This window comes from Solea senegalensis, linkage group LG7, assembly GCF_019176455.1.
Source record: "Solea senegalensis isolate Sse05_10M linkage group LG7, IFAPA_SoseM_1, whole genome shotgun sequence".
Classification (NCBI taxonomy): domain Eukaryota; kingdom Metazoa; phylum Chordata; class Actinopteri; order Pleuronectiformes; family Soleidae; genus Solea; species Solea senegalensis.
Genome location: NC_058027.1, coordinates 21,046,571 through 21,068,574, shown reverse-complemented (window position 1 = coordinate 21,068,574; position 22,004 = coordinate 21,046,571). Strand labels below are relative to the sequence as shown.

Sequence of the window (22,004 nt, the reverse complement as noted above, 5' to 3'; positions counted from 1 at the left end):
ATGTCCACAATGATTAAATGTATTTATTTACATTGTGTATGACTATTTTTTCTGAAAAAAAATACACTAATAAACACTTTTTATTTTGTGTTAACATTATTTGTTTATTATTTTTTTCTGATACATTCAACGTCCACATTAATTCTTTTCAATCCATCTTCTACCGATTCATCCTCCACATGAGGGTTGCGGGGGGCTGGTGCCAATCCAACTTAAAGTATATACTATTTACTGTATTTAAGTATCAAAAATATTTTTTGATATAACATGTACTTGTTTTAGAAGAATGACAAAACTGTAAAGCGTGAAGACTAAAAAAAACTATATAAATACAGACTGTTCTTCTGATTTTATTTGGTAGTGACAAGAAACAAAGATAGAGGAAATGTAGCACAGTAAAAGTTGCAATATTTTAACATATTGAAGAATTCTAGATGAGCTTAAGTTGTTTGGTTTTATTTTGGCATTGACAATTGCAAATGTAATGCACATTTGCACATCAGTTCTGAAGTTTAAAACCAGAATAATGAAAGTGGTTGCAAACGTGTTTAAATTCAGTATCACCACACTTAGTACTTCACTTTGAAAAAAACTAAACCACTTCTGTGATTTAACTGCCCTTTAATGTAACAAACAAAACAAGAGTGGCACTGGTTTGGTGAAAATAACACAACTATAATTAATACAATTTATAGCATTACATCGGTATCAAGAAAAGTCAAGCACATTTTATTTTATTATTGTTGTTACATTGACACTTTAACACCCGACATGGCTGACAACAGTGAAACCAGACACATTACTTTTCAAAGTGTACATTTCTTGAAATGCAAATGAAGTCTGAGTAATGAAAAGTATACAAGAACAGTTTGCACAGTTTGAAGGAGATGTTTGAACATTTTCACGAATGGACATACTGAGCATGGTTTTTGAATTTCATGATGAAATGCTGCTGATGGAACATAACAATTTTCATAAAACTGAGGTGTGTTTAATTTGGCAGAACTGTCAGTCAAGGCTGGGAATCGCAGGATAACCCATGGTACTACACACGTTATCCTGCAATATCCTACGAGCCTGGACAATGATATATTGCAGTGTGAAAAATAAATTGAAGTTTCTGCTTTACCAAGCTCTAATGCTTCAACAGCTCTAACTGAGAGTCTCAGGGGAAAATGAAAATGTAGTCTTTTGATGTCTTTTCGTCATCTGCCGCACAATCATCTCGTCCAACTCCTGTCTTTCCCTGAAAAAGAAAACAAAAACGACCCATCATATTCTTCTATGCAATTAAAAAAAATAGTAAAAAAAATTTGAGTGGATGTTAATAATTGTTAAACTCTTACCTGTTGCTTAAACATCGTCCTTTCAGGTACTTTTCCTCTGCCTTTTTCACCGAGACATTATCAACCCCAGCAATAGCATAGATGATGGCCTGGACAGAAAGACACATCCATTCATTCCCTACCACTTCATCCTCCACACAACACATATACTTCATAAAACGGTGAACATATAAGGAAACACACAAAAAGCTGCTGTAATAGACAAAAATAACTCAAGTGAGTTCTGACGAAAGCTTCAGCACACCTCAGGAAGAAGCACATCCAGGACAAAGGGGACTCGGTCAGTGAATACCACCTCAGCCAGGCAATGAGTGTTGGCGATCTCCATGGCGTACAGATCGTTTAGGTACCAGTACACCTGGTCTAACTGATCCTCATCTTCCAGGTACGTGTTAACCACGCGTCTCCGATTGCTCCCCAGAAAGAAGCGAAGCCATCTGGACTGCTGCTGTCCACGGAGAACAGCCTGTAACAGGAAGAACATGGTAAAGGGTGAGTAATTTAGAGATGTAATTTGGATGCACCCTTACTATTCAAATGGACTTGAATGAATAAATTATCATTTTATTAATAAAGTACCAGAAAAAAAAAAAACTTTTGTTATAACATATTTTAAAATCTGTATTTTAAATAGTCAGAAGAGGGCAACTCCATTAGTTGTATGCAAGCATTTAAGAAAAAATATTTTATAACATTAGGACAGCATATTCTTGAGGTGTTTATGCTCATGCTACAGCATTATGTCAATTTTGTTCTTGATGCACAAACCCGCCACAAAGCAGGGTAGGCTTTAGCGTGTGGCTATGGTGCGACAGGTGATGTTGACCTTTGACAACCCGTGAAAATTTGTTTATGCATCCATGAAGCTGCACATTGTCCATTTCAACTTCACTAATATGTAAATAAATGCACAGTATACAAACATGAATGACAAAATGAGGCACACAAAATTGTGCTTGAGACCTTACCAACGCGAATTTTGAGTAAACATTTTGTGAAATCATTTACGTCATCTAAAATCTACATGAGCAACATGCAAAGCTTAATCAATCGTACCAGAAGGCGTTCCTCCACCTTGCCCTCCTTGACAATGAAATCTACAAGTTTTTGAGTAGCACGGTTGTGGACAGATTGAGTCCGGTCCGGAAGCAGCCGTTTTGAACAACAGGTGACGTTCTCCAGCTGTTCACTGGAGTCATCGTCAAGAGCATCGTCTTCACATGAATCCACCAGCATCGAATCGCTGGAGATTGTGAGTCTCTCCGAGGATTCCTGTGGGTACATTCTCCTCACAGGGTAGCCTGAAACAATTCAAAACGCATTGTGAGAACCAAGCAGGGTCACAGTTGAACTCAAGCTGTATTTTCTGTGAATGTCAGTTTAACTTACTTATGTCATGAGCAAAGTACTCGATGAAGGAGCCAGAAAATGAGCCACATGCTGTAAAGATAAAACATAAGCATAAAGCAAATAATGCGCTTGTGTAAGAACAACACATTTACAGTCTGCAACAGACAATACTTACCAATCCGTATTGTGTAGTCCGTTATAAGGTCTATGGACCACTTAATTGCTGCGTCATACTTTTCTTTGGCTCTACACTGTGTTGAAAGCAACATGAAGGACAGCGATAGTTTGGTACTGTGTAAGGAAAATATTGTTATCAGTAAAGAAACTTAACAGTTTGAGAAGTTCTTACCACCAGCTCATCAGCTTCTTTGCAGTCAAAAGGCTTTAGAGTTTTCAGACCTACAGAAAACCTTAAAGAAAGAAACACAACAACAAAGTCAGGCTTTTAATATTTGATACATATATATTTGATACTGTGTTTGACCGTCTTGATCAGTCTATATCTTCCATACAAATATTTCTTTGGGTCAATACATGATAGTTTAAGGTGATTCTTAGTTTCCATTTCATTTATTTTATTTTGTACATAGATTATTTCCACAACCAGACAAAGAAAAAATATGTTAACTCTGTGGTTCTATGGAATTTTAGTTCAGGGTTTGAAGCACGCATCGGAGCTTCAGTTTCGCACTGCCATCACTAGCTATATCTGCAACTTGGAACATCAAAAAGAATATTTTTAATGTGTTGTTGATTTGAGAAGGGCTTGGATATATGTGGATGAAAACACCCTGGATGTAAGGCAAGTGGAAATAAATGTGCAAAACATTTACATGACTCTCCCCTGCCTTAGAAATAGAATAGAAACAAAGTTTAAGTTTGCCACTCCACCAAACATTTCATTTAACAGATCTCAGCGTCTTTGCTCATGCTATAACAGGTTGTGGTATGTGTATACCTTAAATGGGTCATAATAAGGTCATTTTAATGCTTAGAGCAGAAGTATTATTTCACAAAGCAGGAAGAGAAAAAATATTTAATTTCTTACCCTTTCTTTTGGTGAATCATTAGGTCATCAATGAATATTACGCTGGCCTTTCTATGCTTACGTTTCATACTTTTTACCTGCAGAGTAAACATTTTAAATCATGAGCTTCTCTGATGTGAGGCTTTGTTTTCTGTTATGTTATGTTCTTACCAAACTACCAACATAGGTTTTTAAACTCACCAATGCAGGCCAGAACGGATAATTTCTTATTTTGTGCCACACAAATGCTCCTTCTGTAATGGACGGGGGCTCTGAAATGCAACAACAGTATGTAAACATAATCCAGTCTATACTGATTGCTAATAAAAGGTTATGGGCCATTCACATCTGAATTCTCTCTCACTTTTGTTCATCTCCATCAAGAAACTAGGCAGATCTTCCTCTGGTTCCTCCTCAGTTTCTGGTTCTTCCTGGAAAGACCAAGATGGCAGCCGTTCCTCGTAAGGACTCAGCTGTATCGACAGATCTGAAGACAGCAATAACTCATCTGTTTGTGGGGCAGAAGAAGAATAGGGACAGATATAATTAGAGGGGATAATTTTATTTATTCACCTGGATTACAAATGTGATGTTGCATCCGCAGTAATTCGTAAAATAGCAAAAAATAACTACACAGCACAAAATTATTAGTGATAGATAGGGGTAGATACGATTATTCATAACCAGTGTTTTACATAGATACAGGAAACTGCACTCTGTGCTCTCCCTGTGCTGAGAAGCAGCTTGGGACACCTTGTGAGTGAAAGGTGGTTGTGACTGATAACAAAAAAAAACCCAGAAAACTTAACATATGGTTTACCTCATAATCTATGAAATGTAGGAAAGGGCCATCGAACAGCAAGGTAGAGCAGAGGTAAGCAGGTATAGATTTTATTAAGTGTGCCTTTTGTTTAAAATCTGTTTTGCTCCATTGTTCCTGGTGTCAGCTGGCGACATGTTTCACTGAGGTCGAGGCATCGTGCCTGCCCGCCCGTCTCCAGCTGATTCTCAGCACAGGAAGCACAGAGGGTGCAGTCCCCTGTATGCAACACATTATGTTGAAGTAAATCATAGCTACCCACTTTAAAATCCCTTCAAGATATCCTGTAACACTTAAGAATATGTACAATTAATATATAACCATAAAGCATTATGATGAAAATGCATGAGATAGACAGGAGGTTCTGGTAGTACTACCTTCTTCTGCTGCATCAGGCTTTAGTTCAAATCTTGGCCTTGAGCGTTGAGTGGTATCCCCCTGTAAAGTCTGTCTCTCAGTCTTGCCATTCTGGCACTTGATTTGTGGTTCTCTAGTTTTACTAGAGGTTTGTTTTTGCTCCTTCTGGCCCCTGGTTCGGAGTCGTCTTGGCTGTGGATCAGAACGCCTCCTGCGTTTGCGAATAGACTTTGATTTGCAGCATTGTGAATCTGCGTCTGACGCCTACAAGAGAACAGTTAAATAATTAATGAAAAAAATATTGGGCTCAGAAAGAAGAATCAATATTCATGAGTAAAGATGATCAATCAATTAAATGGGTGAAGACCTCTGTGTATTCTAGCTCTGCCTGTTTTGCTCCTGTTGGGGACTTGGAGATGCTCGTCAGGCTGTCAGTGAGGCTGCTTTGCACTGGTGATGAGGTCCAGCTGAAACCTTGCCTCAGTCCGGTTCGTCTCGTGCATCTTTGAGGAGTGCTTGGTGAGGAACAGTCCGACGACAGGTGGATGATTGAAACGTCACTGCTTAACATGGCATTTAATTCCTCTGTGTCTGCAGATGAAACAGGGTTTGAAGTGGCATTTACTGCTGTTGTTGTTTTACGTTTCCTTTTCCGTGTTTTTGAAGGTCCTCCTGAAAGATGATATTTATAATGACACATGATCCTCAGTGTTCACAAGTTTGAACAAACAATTTTTTCAATTTTGATTTGATCCAGTTTATTGTGCACATGTTGACTTACCTTTCATTATTGGTGTTTTCCACTCTTAGTGGGCTTCCTTCTGGTTCTATAATGGTTATTTAATATATCTGGAAAAGAAAAATTAAAAAAAGATGACTAGTACGCAAAGCCTTTAAAAGATCAAAGGAAGCTATCACAGGTGCTGCAGCAGTCTGTTTACAGAGCAAAGACATGCTACAAAGCTGCCCTCTGGTTTACAGGTGTTTAATGACTTGTTCTACAGAGACAAGGATTACAGGTCCCGAAACTTGGTGGGAAGTTGTTATAGACCAAGACGGACGAAAAAGTGGAGGAAAACAGAGCTATTTAAACTGCTGTCTTTGAATGTTTGAACATAAAAGCAACCCAATACTCACTGTTTTCTACTGCCAGTAGAAAAACAGAATGGAACCGTTCTCCTTAACTCATGATTTCAACTGTTATGGTATAACTATTTGCTTTAGATTCCAAACATTTGCTTAGGTAATCTTACTATGACTATTTTTTCTGCATCCAGCTGATGGTATGGCAAAATAATAGGGATGACCACAGCAGCAACTTGAGTAGCTAACTGGGATCTAGGTCAGGTTATCAGCTTGACAGGACCTTGCCATATAAAATGAATGTGTGCTTTTATGGCAAAATCATCAAATGGAAATTGTATATGGAATAGCAAGGTAACCATATGCTTAGATAAACGGATTTATGATTTTATTTTATTGTTTTATTTGATGGAGTCATGGTCGTGACGTTAGCTGAGAGCTGACAAGCTAGTACATGACGTAGACAATTTAATTTACAATATTTACTAAATACACACACACCCGTGTAGTAGATATTGTGTGTATAGATGAATAGTGTAACAAACAAATACGTCAGTATGCACTGCAGCCAGTTTGCTAACATGACTTCACACGTTTTCTAACTGGTAATTTTAAGACGTGCAATTCACAACCACCTAGAACGGCCAATGTTTGCCGTCGTACGTGGTTTCGAAGTCTTAAAATGACCAGTAAGAAAACATGTGACGGGGTTTCAGCTCGATCAACAGGCCACTCACCTTAAAACGTTTGCATTAGCTTCCTACTCCGGCTCACTCCAACGCGTCGCTCGTGCATTAATACCACAATAAAGTCCGTTAACCTTCCCTGTCTCCACAGAGAGAAAAATGCTAATAATAATGAAAAAGTTTGCGACAGTTTCTGCAAACCATATCATAAACAACAATTCTCCTCCTTCTTCTTCTTCCTCTTCTTCTTCTTCTTCTTCTTCTTCTTCTACGTCTTAAATGGCGGTAGGCAAAAAACGTAACGGTGTCAGAAAGTCGTTGAATCCGTTGCAAATGGACTTTTCTCAAGAAAGCAATTGGTCTTTTATATTTGTTGAATAAATCTACAAGTCCAGTCTTTAGTTATTCGGTGACTTTTAGTTAACTAAAACCTGGATGACTGAGAAACTACACAGACAACGTTTTGGTACGTTACCGCCACCAATCGTTTGGAGTCTGGATCACAGTTGCTTTAATGTTCTTCTATGGCATAGAATTAACCAGTTTTTTTACCTGGTTAAATAAAGGAAAATAAACCAGGTAAAAAAAACTAATTGAGATTTAAAAGCTCTTTTTCAAGAGTGACCTGGCAGCACAAACACAGAATGTTATGAGTGGGACTTACATGATTACACAGTGCAATCCCAAAAACCTAATAAGCTTATTTCTCTGTCTTTTATAATTGTCTTGAATTCCCCCAGAGCTGAGAGATATGTCAATTTCCAGTCCTGCACAGCCTTCCAGGTAGACGGGGCAGAAAACTTAAAAGCCTTTTTGCCCAGTTCAGTTTCGACCTGTATCTGTATGATGTCCATAGAACGCAGGCCATATCGACTGTGGTTGCTACACATGTGTAAACACAAATATGTAGGCAAAAGTCCAAGAATGGATTTATAAAAGTCAGCCAAATAATTAATATTAAATCGGTTTATCAAAGGCAAAACCTCGACTTTGATTGTTCTTTGAGCCATCTATGGAAATTGCAATTTGATGTTTTGCTCCCTTGCTCTCCCATACTCCTCCCATTCTTAAATTTAAAAAAATCCATCGCCACTGGTTTTGAAAAACAAAACAAAACAATTACCATAACAAAAAGAAAAGCAATAAAAAGGTCAGGCCTACTATTTGTCTACCATCACTCTACACCTGCTTTATTTTTTCTGTATGACCTAATTACTGCATTATTAGTGCCATCATTACCCCACCAGTCAAACAGATGCTGCCTAACTCAGCAAATAGCTCAAACCAGCAGAGGGCACTGTGTTACCACATTTATTTACCAGTGCTACCTGAGAATATGCTCTGTCTGAGCACACAGAATTGATAATGTGCATAGGTTGTGAATCCTTGCATGTCAATATACTCTAAACTGCAAGGTAGCACACAAAGGAACTCAAGCAGTAAGTCAGTCGACATGCAGAATATCATTTGCTTTAGATTCATTTAGACCCTGTTTCAGTAAAATCGATGATAGCCTCTATTCCACATTTCTACGGTCTGGCACTGGTGCAGTGTTTATGATTTCACTGAGATATCAGTAGAATGTGCTCTCACAGTGTCAGCGGAAGATAAAAGGAGTTTTACTTAAAGCTGAGTGTATTTTCGGTTTCTGAAGTCTGTCTGTTTGATACAACTTGTGTTTTTAATTAATCTAATCTTTATTTAGTCACTTTGTCTCATTTAGATAAAAGCCATATTTTAATTAAAACAAAAACACAAATAACATATTAGACACATTACACTACGACACATTAAAAAAAGAAAAAGAAAAAAAACCCGTCAAGAATCATTAAACACATCAGGTGTAACATTTAAAATATCCAACGGGGATGTAACACCAGAGACTGAGCACACTTTGGAGTTCATTCCATTTACACAGGGCATAATACCTAGTTTTATAGGTGAAGGAGGATAATCATCCAATGATTCTGTATGTGAAGCCCATGTGAGGTCCATAAAAGGTCCTCTCCTCCATGATCATCAGTCTTTTCTTTGACACATCCATAGCACACAGCAGGTGTAAATTACAGAAATCCAGAGGTGCAACTTTTGGAGCCCTCACACGATCGTGTCATTTCTGGCTTGTTCGCACTTGGCAGGGATGAATGTCCATCACATTCAAGCCACTGCCAAATGGCTACACACAGACATTGGGTCTATCACCTCCACATGACTCTGTATTCTGTCTGTGAACGTTCTAAGTCATCCAGGTCAAAGTCTTCTTGCTTGAGTTGAGTGGAAAATGTTTCACCTCTCAATGCAGGTTCAGCATTGTTCAACTTAATGACTCCCTGAGCAGGTTTCAGCCTCAGAGATTAAATAACTGTTTTTTCCCAGAAATGAAGAAGCCTCTTGGACGAGAGGTGAAACATCTTTAACTCAGCTAAAGCAAGTCCAGTCACCTACAGCGAACTACAGAAGATTGCTGTGTTTCAATCTTAGGTCATCCATGGACATGCCCGTGCTGCACACTAAGTTATGCGTTTTGCATAAACACTAATGAGGTAAGGTGGAAGCACAACATCTACAGCTCCAGTGAAGCATGACAGCTGCAACAGGTTAGAGTATGACTGAAAATGCGATACCTCCCCCCCCTTGCCCTGGGCCCCCAAAGTCCCTTGATGTGTCCCTGTTTGTCATTAGATAATGATTCCACTGTGCTGTGAGTTCATCTGCAGATGCTGCTTCAGAACTTAAGTCCTGCCTCACAAATGAATGCCACTCTATAATGGGCTACATTTATTTGGGTAATGATTTGGATTTTTAGGTCAAGCTTTAGTTCAATATTCACTGTGTAACAGATTTAGAACACGATGGAGTATTACAACTGCTGAATATACTATGATGCCACAGTTCTCAAACTGGGGTATGTGTACCACTGGGGGTACGCAAGCTTCCACCTGTGGTACTTGGTGGAAAATCAGAAATACTATTCTACTGTATATACTGTACCAAGGAATGTGATCAGCGTGGAGCTGAGGAAGTTTAACAATTAGCAAATACTACTAATAAGAATTATGCAATAATAATAATAATAATAGTTTCGCTCCATCTACCAAGGTGGTACTTTGTATAAAAAGTTTGAGAACTACATCAATACTGCTATAATGCAATAATAAGAACTTTCAATAAAGAAATAAACCAAAATGTATTACTTTCAATAGGAACACAACAGACATTAAAATTGATAGATGAAGCAATTTTAAGTATAAACCCTGAGTCAGTATAGCACGCAGCATATTCTTCATATGTGTTTGTGATTTGCTTACTGTGCTGTTTCAAATGCACCTAACTGACTAGAATAATAAAATACTGACAACAAAAGTCGTGTCCGACAGGCTGCAGCAGGTTACCTGCCACTCAGCTGCAACCTCTGGATGTGTGTTATTGGCCTGTAGTGGATGAGGGACAGAAGGCCCCGCCCCTCCTCCAGATGTGCGCTCCTCCACTCCTCTCTCACTCCACCGCTCGCTTCAGCAGAGTGCGGAGCCGCGGGGAAGTCAACAGGAGTCTCTGGATATACTCACACCTCAACTCCAAACAGCGTGGATCTGACTCTGCACCACGTTAGAAACGCACGAGAATCAGAGAGGTGCATGGGACCTGCCCCGTGTTCCTGCGCGCGTGTGTGTGGTGTGTGTGGTTTCACCTGGGCAGCCGGAGACGCATAGCTGATGGAGCAAAGAGGAGGCATCGCTGAGTGTGGAGCGCTGTTGAGCAGAGAGCCGCGTTCAGCGCACAACACGCGCCGCTGACAGGGAGCGGTCTGCTTTTACGCACGAGCTGGGCGTATTTCTGTCCTGGACTTCACAGGTGATTGGAGGCAACATCATCGGGGATAGAAAAAAAGGGAAGAAACACCGTTTTGGATTGTATTTTATTTGATGGTTGTCGGTGGCAGAACGGGGATGTAAGTGGTTGAACTCACGTGCGTTTGGAAGACGCGTGAGGCTGGTTCCAGAAGAGCAAATTGCAGGGGCGTGCAGCTAATTGAAGTCGACCCGGTGGATCCTTTTTTGAATGTGACGCAGCAGCAGAGGTTCTTTCTCCTCCTCCTCTTCCTCCCCATCTCTCACCTCCAACATGACTTCACTGTCTGGGACCAAGGAGAGGTCTGTGAGCAGCCGGAGCAGAAAATATGGGGTAGGTTATTCATTCCAAGAGCCGCGGGGTGGTGGACACACAACCCATTCAGTGTTGCAGCACTTCACCTCACCTCACTCACCTTCAAGCCTTCTTCTCAGGCTGACATGAAAAAGAACCATGTCACCTCACACCAGATTTGTCTCATTGGTGTTGACTTTGTGAAGATCACATTTTTTTTTTTTTTTTTTACATATTGCTCTTATCTGTGCCACTTTCTTGGTCTAAATCCCACCAAACATTCAACATGCTTTTTACTTACAGGTTTACGCACATTAGTAAAAGGTCAATGTAATATTCAATAGGAAGAGACATGCTTTAAGAGTATAAAGAACAAATAAAGTAAATAATTGACATTACATTGACTCCTTCATTGTTTAAGATGATGAATTGGTCTGCACCGAACAGAGAAGCGACTGAGGAGAAGCTCCGCCAACATCTCCAATGTGATACTGGTGGATTTGAAACTGAGTTAAGACATTTACAAAAGTACTAATGTGAAGTTTGTCCATCTCAGTCATACTCATTAGTGTTAATTTATAACACAGGGTTGGTTTGGAGTTAACTGAGCACTTCCACTCCTGCCTCATTATAGCTCATGTAAGGCTTTACAGTAGCAGTAGTGCTCAACCTTAATAGCCAACACCACATCAATGGGTCTCTCCTCTCTGTCTGGGTTTACGCAGCCACCAAAGATCTAATTTCCAGCTCTTTGTGGCTCATTTGATGTTCCCATGCAGTCTTCTGTGAGTGGGGGGGAAATAACACCTGTGTGTATGCACTGAGTCTGACTTAATCCTATTTACTTAATACAAGCGTCCAATATGTTGACTGCTTTAACATTGCTGCTTCTTGCTTGTGGGTTTTAAATTGAAAGACCATTTGATTTAATGGTAGTTTAGTCTCCTCGTGTACCGAGTGGCTGCACACTGCCTGTGTGTGATGACTACATGATGTGTGCTGTGAGTCAGGTTGATGTATTTCAACCAGGATGATTTGTGTTTGATTCTCTTTCTCAGGCTTTTCAGATCCACACATTGTGCTCTACAAGGGCTGGACAATCAATTTCAAATCTTTTTTTAAATAAAAAAAAGGCGATTGGCAAAGGCTTTAATTTAATCTTTCTATATTTTTTTTACTGTTTTCATCATTGAGGTATAATACTGTACATATAGATGCTTTGAACGTTTTACCTCACATTTCTCTGCTTAACACGTGATTTAAAAATTGTTAATAATAACAATAATAATATAATAATAATAAAATTACAATGTATTGGTTCATTCAACTTTCACACAGGAGAAAAAAGTGATATTTAAACCTGGCTTAAGTGAAAACTATGTGAAATATCTCTATATTCTGATAGTCATTGATACTGAGACCCAGTGTTACAGTAAAACAATGAGGTGACGCAACAACAACATTCACATTCATGTTCTTTGCGAAAGCCTTAGTAGGAATATCACTGGATTTGCAAAACTTGTGGGGAAATTAAGCCATGATTAATAATTTTCTCTTATGGTAAAATCTTCACAGGTACCTGACACGTCACCGACCAAATCTGGCTCCTTCTTTCCTGACACATGGTACAGAAAAGCCTATGAAGAAACCTCCAGATCCAGCACACGTCCAACCCCAGAGGGTGCCGGCTCCATGCCAAGCTCTACAGGCACCCCATCTCCTGGCTCAGGCATCTCCTCACCAGGTTCCTTCTCTGGATCACCAGGAACCATCTCTCCAGGGATTGGGACAGGATCGCCTGGTTCTCTTGGTGGCTCCCCGGGTTTTGGCACCGGATCACCAGCCTCGGGCAGTGGAAGTTCTCCTGGCAGTGAAAGAGGGATATGGTGTGAGAACTGTAATGCTCGGCTGACGGAGCTGAAAAGACAAGCACTGAAGCTGCTCATCCCTGGACCGTACTCCAGCAAGGTAAAAATCTACATTCTGTTTCACGGTGCATATGGACGTGTACATAAAGATCACCTTGAACACAAATGATTTGGTTATGCTCGGCAGCGTAGCCTTCAAAAACAACTTGCCCCCATCATTATCTGTGGCATTCTGTTAGTAACATTCAATGATGGTTCCTCAAACTGGGCTCATAATCATACCCTTGCTTACAGAGATGCTGTGTTGTCTGAGGTTATTATTGTCATCAATCATAATGTTGCTGTAATTTGTCCATCATTTGACTCCCTGTTGATAAGAGAAGAAACCAAACAACCTCTGGGGAACGGGGATAATCATTGTATCTGAAGCTGTTAATCAATCCCCGATGGAGTGCCAAAAACAGAATGATAACCACAGACAAGACTGTTTAGATTTTTGTCATGCAGTTACCCATTTTACTGGATTGATCATATCGCCATAATCAATGGCTTTGCTTTATTCTTTATTGCTTTTTTCCCCTTTCGAGGGAATGGCCATGATGGATTACAGGAAGACAGCAGCCATTTAGGAGAGATATTAATTTATATGGATTGCTGCTTTTTTGAAAATGTTGTCTGACAGGTCATTTCTTTTTCCTGTAGTTAGTTCATGTAATCAATTTTAATTTCATCAGTTTAGCGATTCTCAGTTGATTTATGATGGAGCATCGGATCTTGTGCTATATGAGTTCATTATGTATCAAAGTTTTGAATTTTCTTTATAACATATTTCATAGAAGGCATTAAATGGATAGTTCAGGATTTGAACGGGGATGCAGCATAGACCGGTGACCAGCCAGACATAGGACTTGGTTTGCTTCAAGTGAACTAAATGCAGGAAGCAGACTACAACGCAAGGCACTGTGGGTAAATAGAACTAAAGTCACTAAAGTGCAGCGTGAAAGCAAACTCGGACCGGCTGAATGTTGCAACCCCCAATTGAACCGAGTCCCCAACCGAGTCTGGCGGAGACTATTAGGTGTGAAAATGACCTCTGTTCACTCCCTGTGCTCTGAAGCAGCAGACAGCAGGCGGACAAGCTCAGTGAAAAATGTCTGTGACCAGGGACAGAAGAAAAAAATACATATTTATATTTGCCTTCAAACAAGGCTCACATAATAAAATAAATAAAATAAAATAAAATAAAATGTCATCATCATTTATAAACTGCTCACTCCACCACACCAGAGTCCATTGACAAAAACAGCGATTTAAGCTCACAATACACAGGAGCTGTTGATCCACTGGTGCCTCCATCACTGTTTGACTTCACAATCTGAAATCCTTCATTCTGGTTTAGTGCCAAATCACGAACTGATGGAGGCAGAGGTAAACCAACAACTCATGTTCTTTGAGATAAATTTTTTTTGTCAAATGTAATACACTCTGTATAGCATAAAACTTCACTTATAATAAGCCCTTTAGAAACATATTGAAATCAGTGTGTTTTTTAAACATGTTGCCTCTGGGTTCGATGATGATTTATGAGTACAGTGGGGTCATGCATAGGGCTTTCATTTAATTGATAACAAATCAGCATTTACTATGCTCTATGGGGTTATTATGGTGCAGAGAGAGAGAGAGGGAGACAGTGGCGTTTCACTAGCACAAGTTAGGAAGTGCAGGCTTTCATGCAGACTACTATACTATAAACTATGCTATGCTGCGGCTGCTGTATGACATAAAAATGTCTTTGGTTTGTGGATTTTGTGAATGAAAAGACGATTTTTACTAACTTGGCAATAAAATGGAGATTTTTGTCATTGTAGAGTCACAGTTCCCGGAATAAACATGCTCCTGTTATACATTTGAAAATGTAACTAATTAAGTTTTCCTGCTCAGCTCTTGTTGCCCAGTCGTGGGAATCAACTCACTCGGGATCAATTTGTGGATTCCTGCATGAACAAGTTCTACTACATTTCAATTAGCTCTTTCATGGCACTTTAGAAATACTGTAACTCATTGTTTATTTGCATAAGGCGCATAAATGGGAAAATGAAGACTGAACACCAAAGTGTGATGGACTGCCTGTGTCATTTCTTGTTTGTTGTTGTTGGCCAATGAGCAGTAACATTGTATTAGTAGTGGTTTGTTTCTATTAAAGGTGCAACATGCAGCATTCTGCCTCACAAACATCAGGAAACGAATATTACCTATGTAATGAGCACACATTATGTTACATGTCTGTTTTCATTGTTGATTGGCTACAGCAGACACGATAGCTGAGTGATAGCTCGCGTCCATGTTCAACTGCGCGACCACTAGTGGCACTTACTTTACATGTAAAGCAAGTTTTCATCCCCAAGAACAGCTTCATGTAGTCTGGCTTTCCCTTTTTTTTACACAGTGACTTCTTCTCCAGACTCTTACAAGAGAGAAATGACCCACAAAGGTGTTTTGTGTCTGGGAAAAGCTGAACTGGTGGCCTTAGAAGCAATGTGACCCAATAATCCTTCGCTTTCACCAAATGTGCCACTGCAGCAGTTTTCTCTCTCTCTCTCTCTCTCTCTCTCTCTCTTGCTCACTCTATGTGTGTGTGCGTGTGTGTGTTGTCAGCATGAGGTACCATGTTATTCCAAGGGGACACTGAGACATATGTGACCCCTCACAGCTTGAATAAAACACACATCCACCAGTGTAGATAGATAGACACACACACACACACACACATGCATACACGCTTGACCTGTGGAGAACTGTCTTGTGGATAATACATGTGAGGTCATGTCGAGTATTTTGCATGCTTTTTGAGACAGTTTGTTAGATCATTAGACTGTGAAAACACAACACACATGTACATGTGACACTAAATGTCAAAATCCCTTCCCCTTCAAATACTAAATTTGCATTTTGTAAAAAAAGAAAAGAAAGTCATGGCGACAATGAAGAAGGTTAGCTTGTGGTTATTTATGAGATCATGGCAATCATGAAAAACAATCATACGTGTGGCCCTTGTAGCAACAATGTGGTGACATTACAGTAGCTGTCCTGCCTCTGCACTGCCCCTAGAGTTCATGTGAATATTGCATCTTGCAGACTAGAATTAGAATCTTATGTCGCTTTTTCCACTACATAGTCCCGGCATGCCTGGCCTCGGCTTGGGTCGGCTCAGCACGGCACAGCTCAACGGAGACATGGCACTGATGTCACTTACATCAGACCAAAGAAATCAGAGTCCCATGTATAGCATGTGTGTGTCTTGTTTTTTTTCCTGATGCGATTCCACGTTGGTCTTTTGAGGGATTAGAATGAACAAAGGTTTTCACATTTCAGACGCACACATGCACGCAAATCGCATGCTCTCTTGTAACCACAGCACTCAGAAGCACATCTGGCTGCACAGCTGTACCCAGTTAAGGCCTCAGTGCCCACTCTGCTGTTGTGTACGTTTGTGTGTCTGTCTGTTTATGTTCATTCATCCTCCTGCGTCCACATACAAGTCATAAATTGAAGGAGGGTGAAGTGTGTTGGGTTGGTCCATTTCAGCCCAGGAAAGTGGGTCAGTGTGTGTGTGTGTGTGTGTGTGTGTGTGTGTGTGTGTGTGTGTGTGTGTGTGTGTGTCTGTCTGTCTGTTTCAGATCAGCTGAAAGAAACTATCCCTGTTTATAAAGTGAAACATACACAGTTCCACATCAGACAAAATAAAACCAAAAAAGGAAATGTTTTTTGACTTCTTACTAGCAGTTTGAGATTTATAGCGATCTTACATTTGCACTCCTATTTTTGAACATGTTATATGAAGTGTAGAAGACTAAATGCACTTAACATGTTTATATTAGCAAAGCCATTACCGTGTCTGTGAATATGTGGCCGTAAATGAAACAGCTGTCAGCAGATTCGACAGTAAATGGATTTTGATCTTTTATTACACAACCACTAAGACACAATGCTGTGACATTAGAAAAGCAAAGCTGTCTACAATCTTGACATGCTGGGGTCATCTATTTATGAATGTTGCTATAAAAGTTGTCACTTCTCTGTATAACGCAGCCAAGAAAAATCTCTCTCTTTCCCAGTAAGATGACTTTGTTGTCTGAGGCACTTTTATTTTTTTGTCTCACATTAAAGAAGGAACAAGTGACTTTTATGTCCCTAGCAGTAACTGTGTGGTCACTAAAGATACAGCAGGATCTTATGCTTGTAAGGACACAGATATTTTCAGACCTCAGAACCTGAAAGATACTTAGTCTCTACATTGTTTTGGATACATTCCTTTATTCTGTAAATCTAAGGTCTTTTTTTCATCAGTTGCTGTCAGTATTAACGTCACAATGAGACGTTAAAGCTAAAATAGACCAAGAGAAAGTCTCCATTCATCTTCCGCTGTGAGTTTTTGTCTTTAATGTCCTTGTTACCACACAGTGGCAAACCTTAATTTGTCATCTGCTGCATTTTGGAACTGGCAAAGCTTTTTGTAGCTTCTCTGGCTCCTCATAGGAGGACACACACATACACACACACAGACTCACACAGTGTTCTGTGTGCTGACCATGGCAGCCTACTGGCTAGGCTAGTTAGTCTAATTAAGTGTGTCCACTCTGGGTCAGAGACTATAATGACACTGATAACATTATTAGAGAAAATGTTCTTTCTTCCTTCTCGCGCTCCGCTTCTAAATTCAAACCTTTTTGCATTTGATGATTTCACAGTTTTTTATGAAAGAGGACTGCGTGGGACAGAGGAACAAGGAGACAATAAAAGGACACAATAGGATAGAGGAGGAGACAGAGCATAGCATGTGCCAACACATCTAATCCATACTGGTTTTGACACCCTGTGAGTTCCTCGTGGTATAGAAAATCCACAGGGATCTCCATCAATGTAAATTTGTTTCTGCAAGATGTTAAGTAGCACATTCACGCCGCTTCCATCTCATCCCTGTCTCATCCACTAACTGTGTACGCCTGGAGAAGAGGTGAAGTCACTGTTGTGTTTATATTGAGACACACTGAGCCTCGTGGAAATGCACTGGTAGCGAGAAATGGTCCCAAAGAAAATCATTTCCAATCCTTCCACTCTCCTTTAATGTCCGTTTGAGTTTAAAACAGTGAAAGCCCACATGTTTAAAACATTAGATACAATTATGTTCCTGAATCCTCAGTCAATTAAGTGAACCACCTGCTGATCTTGGCTTCTCAGTGATGTTTAAGTAATATCAGGGAGGGCGCTTGTGCTGAGCATCAGCACGGCTGTGATGCAGTCATTAGGTATTTTTTTATAGACACAACTGTGCAGCGGAGTCTTACTGTAGTTAAAAGTCCCAGGTGCTGTTATGCTCAATATCAAACATTCCTGTAAATTGTCCAATCCAATTAGATGCTCACAACTGCATCATTTTCCTTTACATATAGACCCATCTGTCTCCTGACGCCACACTTAAACTACAAAACTGAACTATATATGTGTGTAGACTCTGTAGATTAGATTAACATTTTTACCTTTACATTTTCACTGTAGGGTGTTCTTTTGACATATTTTTGTTAAATATTCATGAGCATTGCTTTGTTGGCTTAGGTAACTGGCTGAGGTACGCGCTCTACTGAAGGTATTCCTTATAAGTACCTACATTTTTTTTTGGAAAACGGATAGATAAATAAATAACAATAAGGTTGCGAAGCAATGCAATAATAGATATTAGGTCCTGAGGTGGTTTGTATCTACTGTATGTTAAAACCACTAAGAAGCTCCTCAATCATTTTCTCCTGCATCAGCAGCCCTCCCTCCTCTCTACCTCTCTCTCACACACTCACACACACACACACAAAGCCATCCATCCACACCGTCTCACTGTTACTGATGAAGCCACCTCTTTATATGGTAATGTCTTCCACACCTGAACAGCATCACGAGGGTATGATCGCTCTCTTTTTCACAAACAAATACACAATGTGCACACACGCGCGTTCACGCCGAATATAGAATACATTTTCGCTCACCTCTTCCCAAAAGACACACAAATGCACGGCGACATGCGGCGTCATTCGCATTAAATTCATATATTTTTACCCTCGCTCTGCCTCAGCTATGAGGAGCCCATTAACTTCGATGGAGATATGTATGCGGTTCACATCTGTCACATGTCACTACCGTGGCAACCCAGCTGCCGTGGTTACCGGGGGCTCGCTTCTGTAATGTTATGGGATTTGGTTAGCCTATTATGGGATAGTTAGCTGCTTGTGTGAAGAAAACATCCATTTGAGGACAGACTGCAGAGAAATAATAGCCCACGCAATTCGAGTAATTACAGCAATCCAGTGGTGAAAAATGAATAGTGGTTGGGATTGGTGAAATGAGTTCAATTCGACGGAATTATTTGTGTGTACTGTCCGTTAATCTGTCCGTTTTTGAATAGTTGACGTAAAAGATCGGGAGATTTCGTCTGCCGTTTGCTTGTTTTGTCTCGCTAATGTGAAAACAAAGGAAAGAAGCAAACTCTCACATTTAAATGTCATGTTTGATTGTGATAATGACGACGATTGACAAATGACCTAAATAATTGGTAGAATTTCTAATTTGCTTGACATTAAATTAGCCTAATGTGCCTAATTAAGGCAAATACACTTATAAAAGCTAGTGAGCGTGCATGGCAACAAGTGTGTCTCCACGACAACAAAGCAAACTCTAATCACTAATCGAGACTGTGTGAAGTGACGGGGTTGCAAGCTTCTGTACAAGGGTAGTAAGTTTAGCTCGTCAAATCAATGCACACAGTTCATTTGCAATAACTGACCATACTTTTAATGAAGAAATATTCCTGCCATTTGATTGACTCGCAACTTGGTCGTTGTCACAGTTGACTTACACCAGCACACCAACAAAACACCAACTCAAAGCTAAGTAATGCTACTTTTATGCCGTCAATGTGTGACCGTTGAGTCTACACAACAAGCCTGAATAGATATACTCCAGAAAATGTCACACAATAGCCCCTTTTCTCATTTACCCGGGATACTTGAAAAACATCAGCGCAAACTTTCACCCGAAGAAGTACCTACTTGTGACTCTGACTTATTTAGATTACCAGGATCTCAAGAGGGGCGGGGCGAGTGCGACTGCAACCCACGTTTAAACTATTAAAGACCATTAAAAGAAGATAAAAGTAAGAGCATATTCTTTTCGTTATCGGTCATTTCAAGTGGACGGACGACGAGGTCCAGACCAGGACCCGTACGTCATCGAATCAGGTTTGATTTGAATACATTTTCCGGAACTTTGAGGTGCGGTGGAAAAGCAAACCACCCAGATAAAAGTTCCTGGTGGAAAAGGGGCTAAAATGTAGCCAAAATGAACCCTAACCCTAACCCAGACAAATACTTCCAGTGTCTGGGTGGGGTGGAGCTTTGATAACAGGGAAAATAGAGGTGCTTACAATGACAATAGGGGACGGATGTATCGGTTGCGTTTTGTCAAGGTGTACTCTGCTATTGCAAGCTTTTCCACTCTTACAGATCCAAGATTTAAAGCAGTGACAAATAGAAGCCTGTTTTACATTTATAGCACCTCTGCATAACTCACAGGGAGCTCGACCACAGCAAACACTCTCTCTCACCACTCCTGCAAGCAAACAACAGCAAATCACATGCATGAGTGAACACACCCAAACACAGTTGCTCATAGTAATGTGTAATAATACTTTTGTACAGTTGTACAGGCGTGGAAACGTCGAGGTTCATGAGAAAACAATACGCAAATGGACAAACACGTTGGCTCATTTGTCTTTCACCAACAACGCACACTGGATGGTGGTGAAAGTGGCAAAGGCACCTGCTACCACGTGGTCTGCTGCCATGGCAACTGATTCTCCATCACATCAGCAATACAACAAGAGGCGAAGAGAAAATACTGCAAAGTAGCACCACAGTTGTCTCCTGTCTGACTTCTCGTCCAGTCGGACAGGAGACGTCTAGAATGTTGCTTTTCCATCCGATTCTTTATTTATTTTCTCTGTTAAGGAGGGTGTGTTTTTGTCTGTTTGTGAGCAGCATAACTCACAATCTCAAAGACAGATTTGGATTTAATTTTCTGGGGGTTTGGTTTATGGCCCAAGAAGGAAAGGTTTAGATTTGTGATAATCTAGGTATGCATCTGGGATCAGGATTTTTCTTTAAATAATTACCATCCTTGCAAGATAGGATAGCAACCCTGTGTGACACTAAGTGACCATGACAGAGGTTTGCACTTCTTTGTCTAGTTTGTCTATTTTTTACCCATCTGCTATTGTGCCGTGCTTCAAAATGTTTTTTTATGTTGGTTTTTTTTGGAGTTTGAAAAGTTTTTTTTTTTTTTAAATCCCACCATCCAGTGCCAAAAAAGAAAGTGAGAATGCCTCAGTGTTCCAGTAGCAGGTGCCAGCTCCAGCTCCCTGTGACACTGTGAAGTCTCGCTCGCTGACGGTTTATTTGAAGAGCTGCTAACAACACTTCTAACATTAGCCAGCCTGCTGTCATGCGCTGATGTATCACACAGGAGCATGCTCATACACGCACACAAACACACACAACTCTATCCTCACGATGGAAAAAGAAACTCTCGACAGGCTGCGTGAGACAAGTACGATGTGTTGAGGTGTTTTTGTGGTTGTGGGTCTGTGTTCGTATGTGTGAAACCCTTTTTTTTAACTTTCAAAGTAAAGGCGCTTGCAAAAATAAGAGTCTATTCACCGGGCAACTAAGTCAGTGACGTGAAGCCTAAGTCTGTTAGGGATGAAAAAGTTATGACACAATTGATTTTTGCTGCTGAGTTAAAGTTGAAATTCAATGTTGTTTTAAACTTCTTTGTGAATAGAAAACAGCATTTCACACATTCTGAGATCTATCTATCTATCTATCTATCTATCTATCTATCTATCTATCTATCTATCTATCTATCTATCTATCTATCTATCTATCTATCTATCTATCTATCTATCAACCATCCCTCCTTTCTACCTACCTATCTGTCAACCTTTCCTCCTTCCTTCCTACCTACCTACGTTGCTACCTACCTATCTATCGACCTTTCCTCCTTACTTCCTACCCAACCGACCTAATTATTGGTAAAGCAACTTTAAATACAATTTAAAGTCAGTCTGGGACCTTTAGGTTCTATCTGCTCACTAAAGAGTCAGGCGGTGATGTGAAGTTGGTCCATGTATATGTTGAGCAGGATGTTCGAGCAGCAGAGTGGCATGAAAGGAAAGAAGGGATGAAGTCATTGTGATACGTCTGCTCTCACTTTCTCTCTCAC

The 22,004-nt window shown here is 40.1% G+C and overlaps 2 protein-coding genes across 3 annotated transcripts in view; one reads left to right on the top strand and one right to left on the bottom strand.

Annotated features, from left to right (window-relative positions):
* Nucleotides 1-440: 440 nt before the first annotated feature.
* Nucleotides 441-7,101, bottom strand: LOC122772869 (PWWP domain-containing DNA repair factor 3A-like). Of its 2 annotated transcripts, XM_044031195.1 has the most exons (14): nt 6,721-7,100; nt 5,682-5,749; nt 5,268-5,572; nt 4,921-5,164; nt 4,088-4,231; nt 3,925-3,995; nt 3,745-3,821; nt 3,046-3,106; nt 2,872-2,947; nt 2,736-2,786; nt 2,403-2,647; nt 1,591-1,812; nt 1,347-1,435; nt 441-1,246 (listed from the first exon to the last, which is right to left on the bottom strand). In XM_044031195.1, exons 2-14 carry the CDS (start codon nt 5,686-5,688, stop codon nt 1,153-1,155), a joined length of 1,686 nt encoding a protein of 561 aa, XP_043887130.1. In that variant the 5' UTR covers nt 5,689-5,749; nt 6,721-7,100; the 3' UTR covers nt 441-1,152. The 2 variants fall into 2 exon arrangements, with proteins under 2 accessions (XP_043887130.1, XP_043887131.1); XM_044031196.1 differs by lacking the exon at nt 5,682-5,749 and having other exon boundaries at nt 5,268-5,491; nt 6,721-7,101.
* Nucleotides 7,102-10,174: 3,073 nt separating this feature from the next.
* kif26ba (kinesin family member 26Ba) overlaps nt 10,175-22,004 on the top strand; it is an 84,436-nt gene continuing 72,606 nt past the window's right edge. Inside the window, exons 1-2 of the mRNA XM_044030655.1 lie at nt 10,175-10,851; nt 12,388-12,780. Coding sequence (XP_043886590.1) covers nt 10,792-10,851; nt 12,388-12,780 — 453 coding nt within the window. The 5' untranslated portion in view covers nt 10,175-10,791. The remainder of the gene's footprint in view (nt 10,852-12,387; nt 12,781-22,004) is intronic.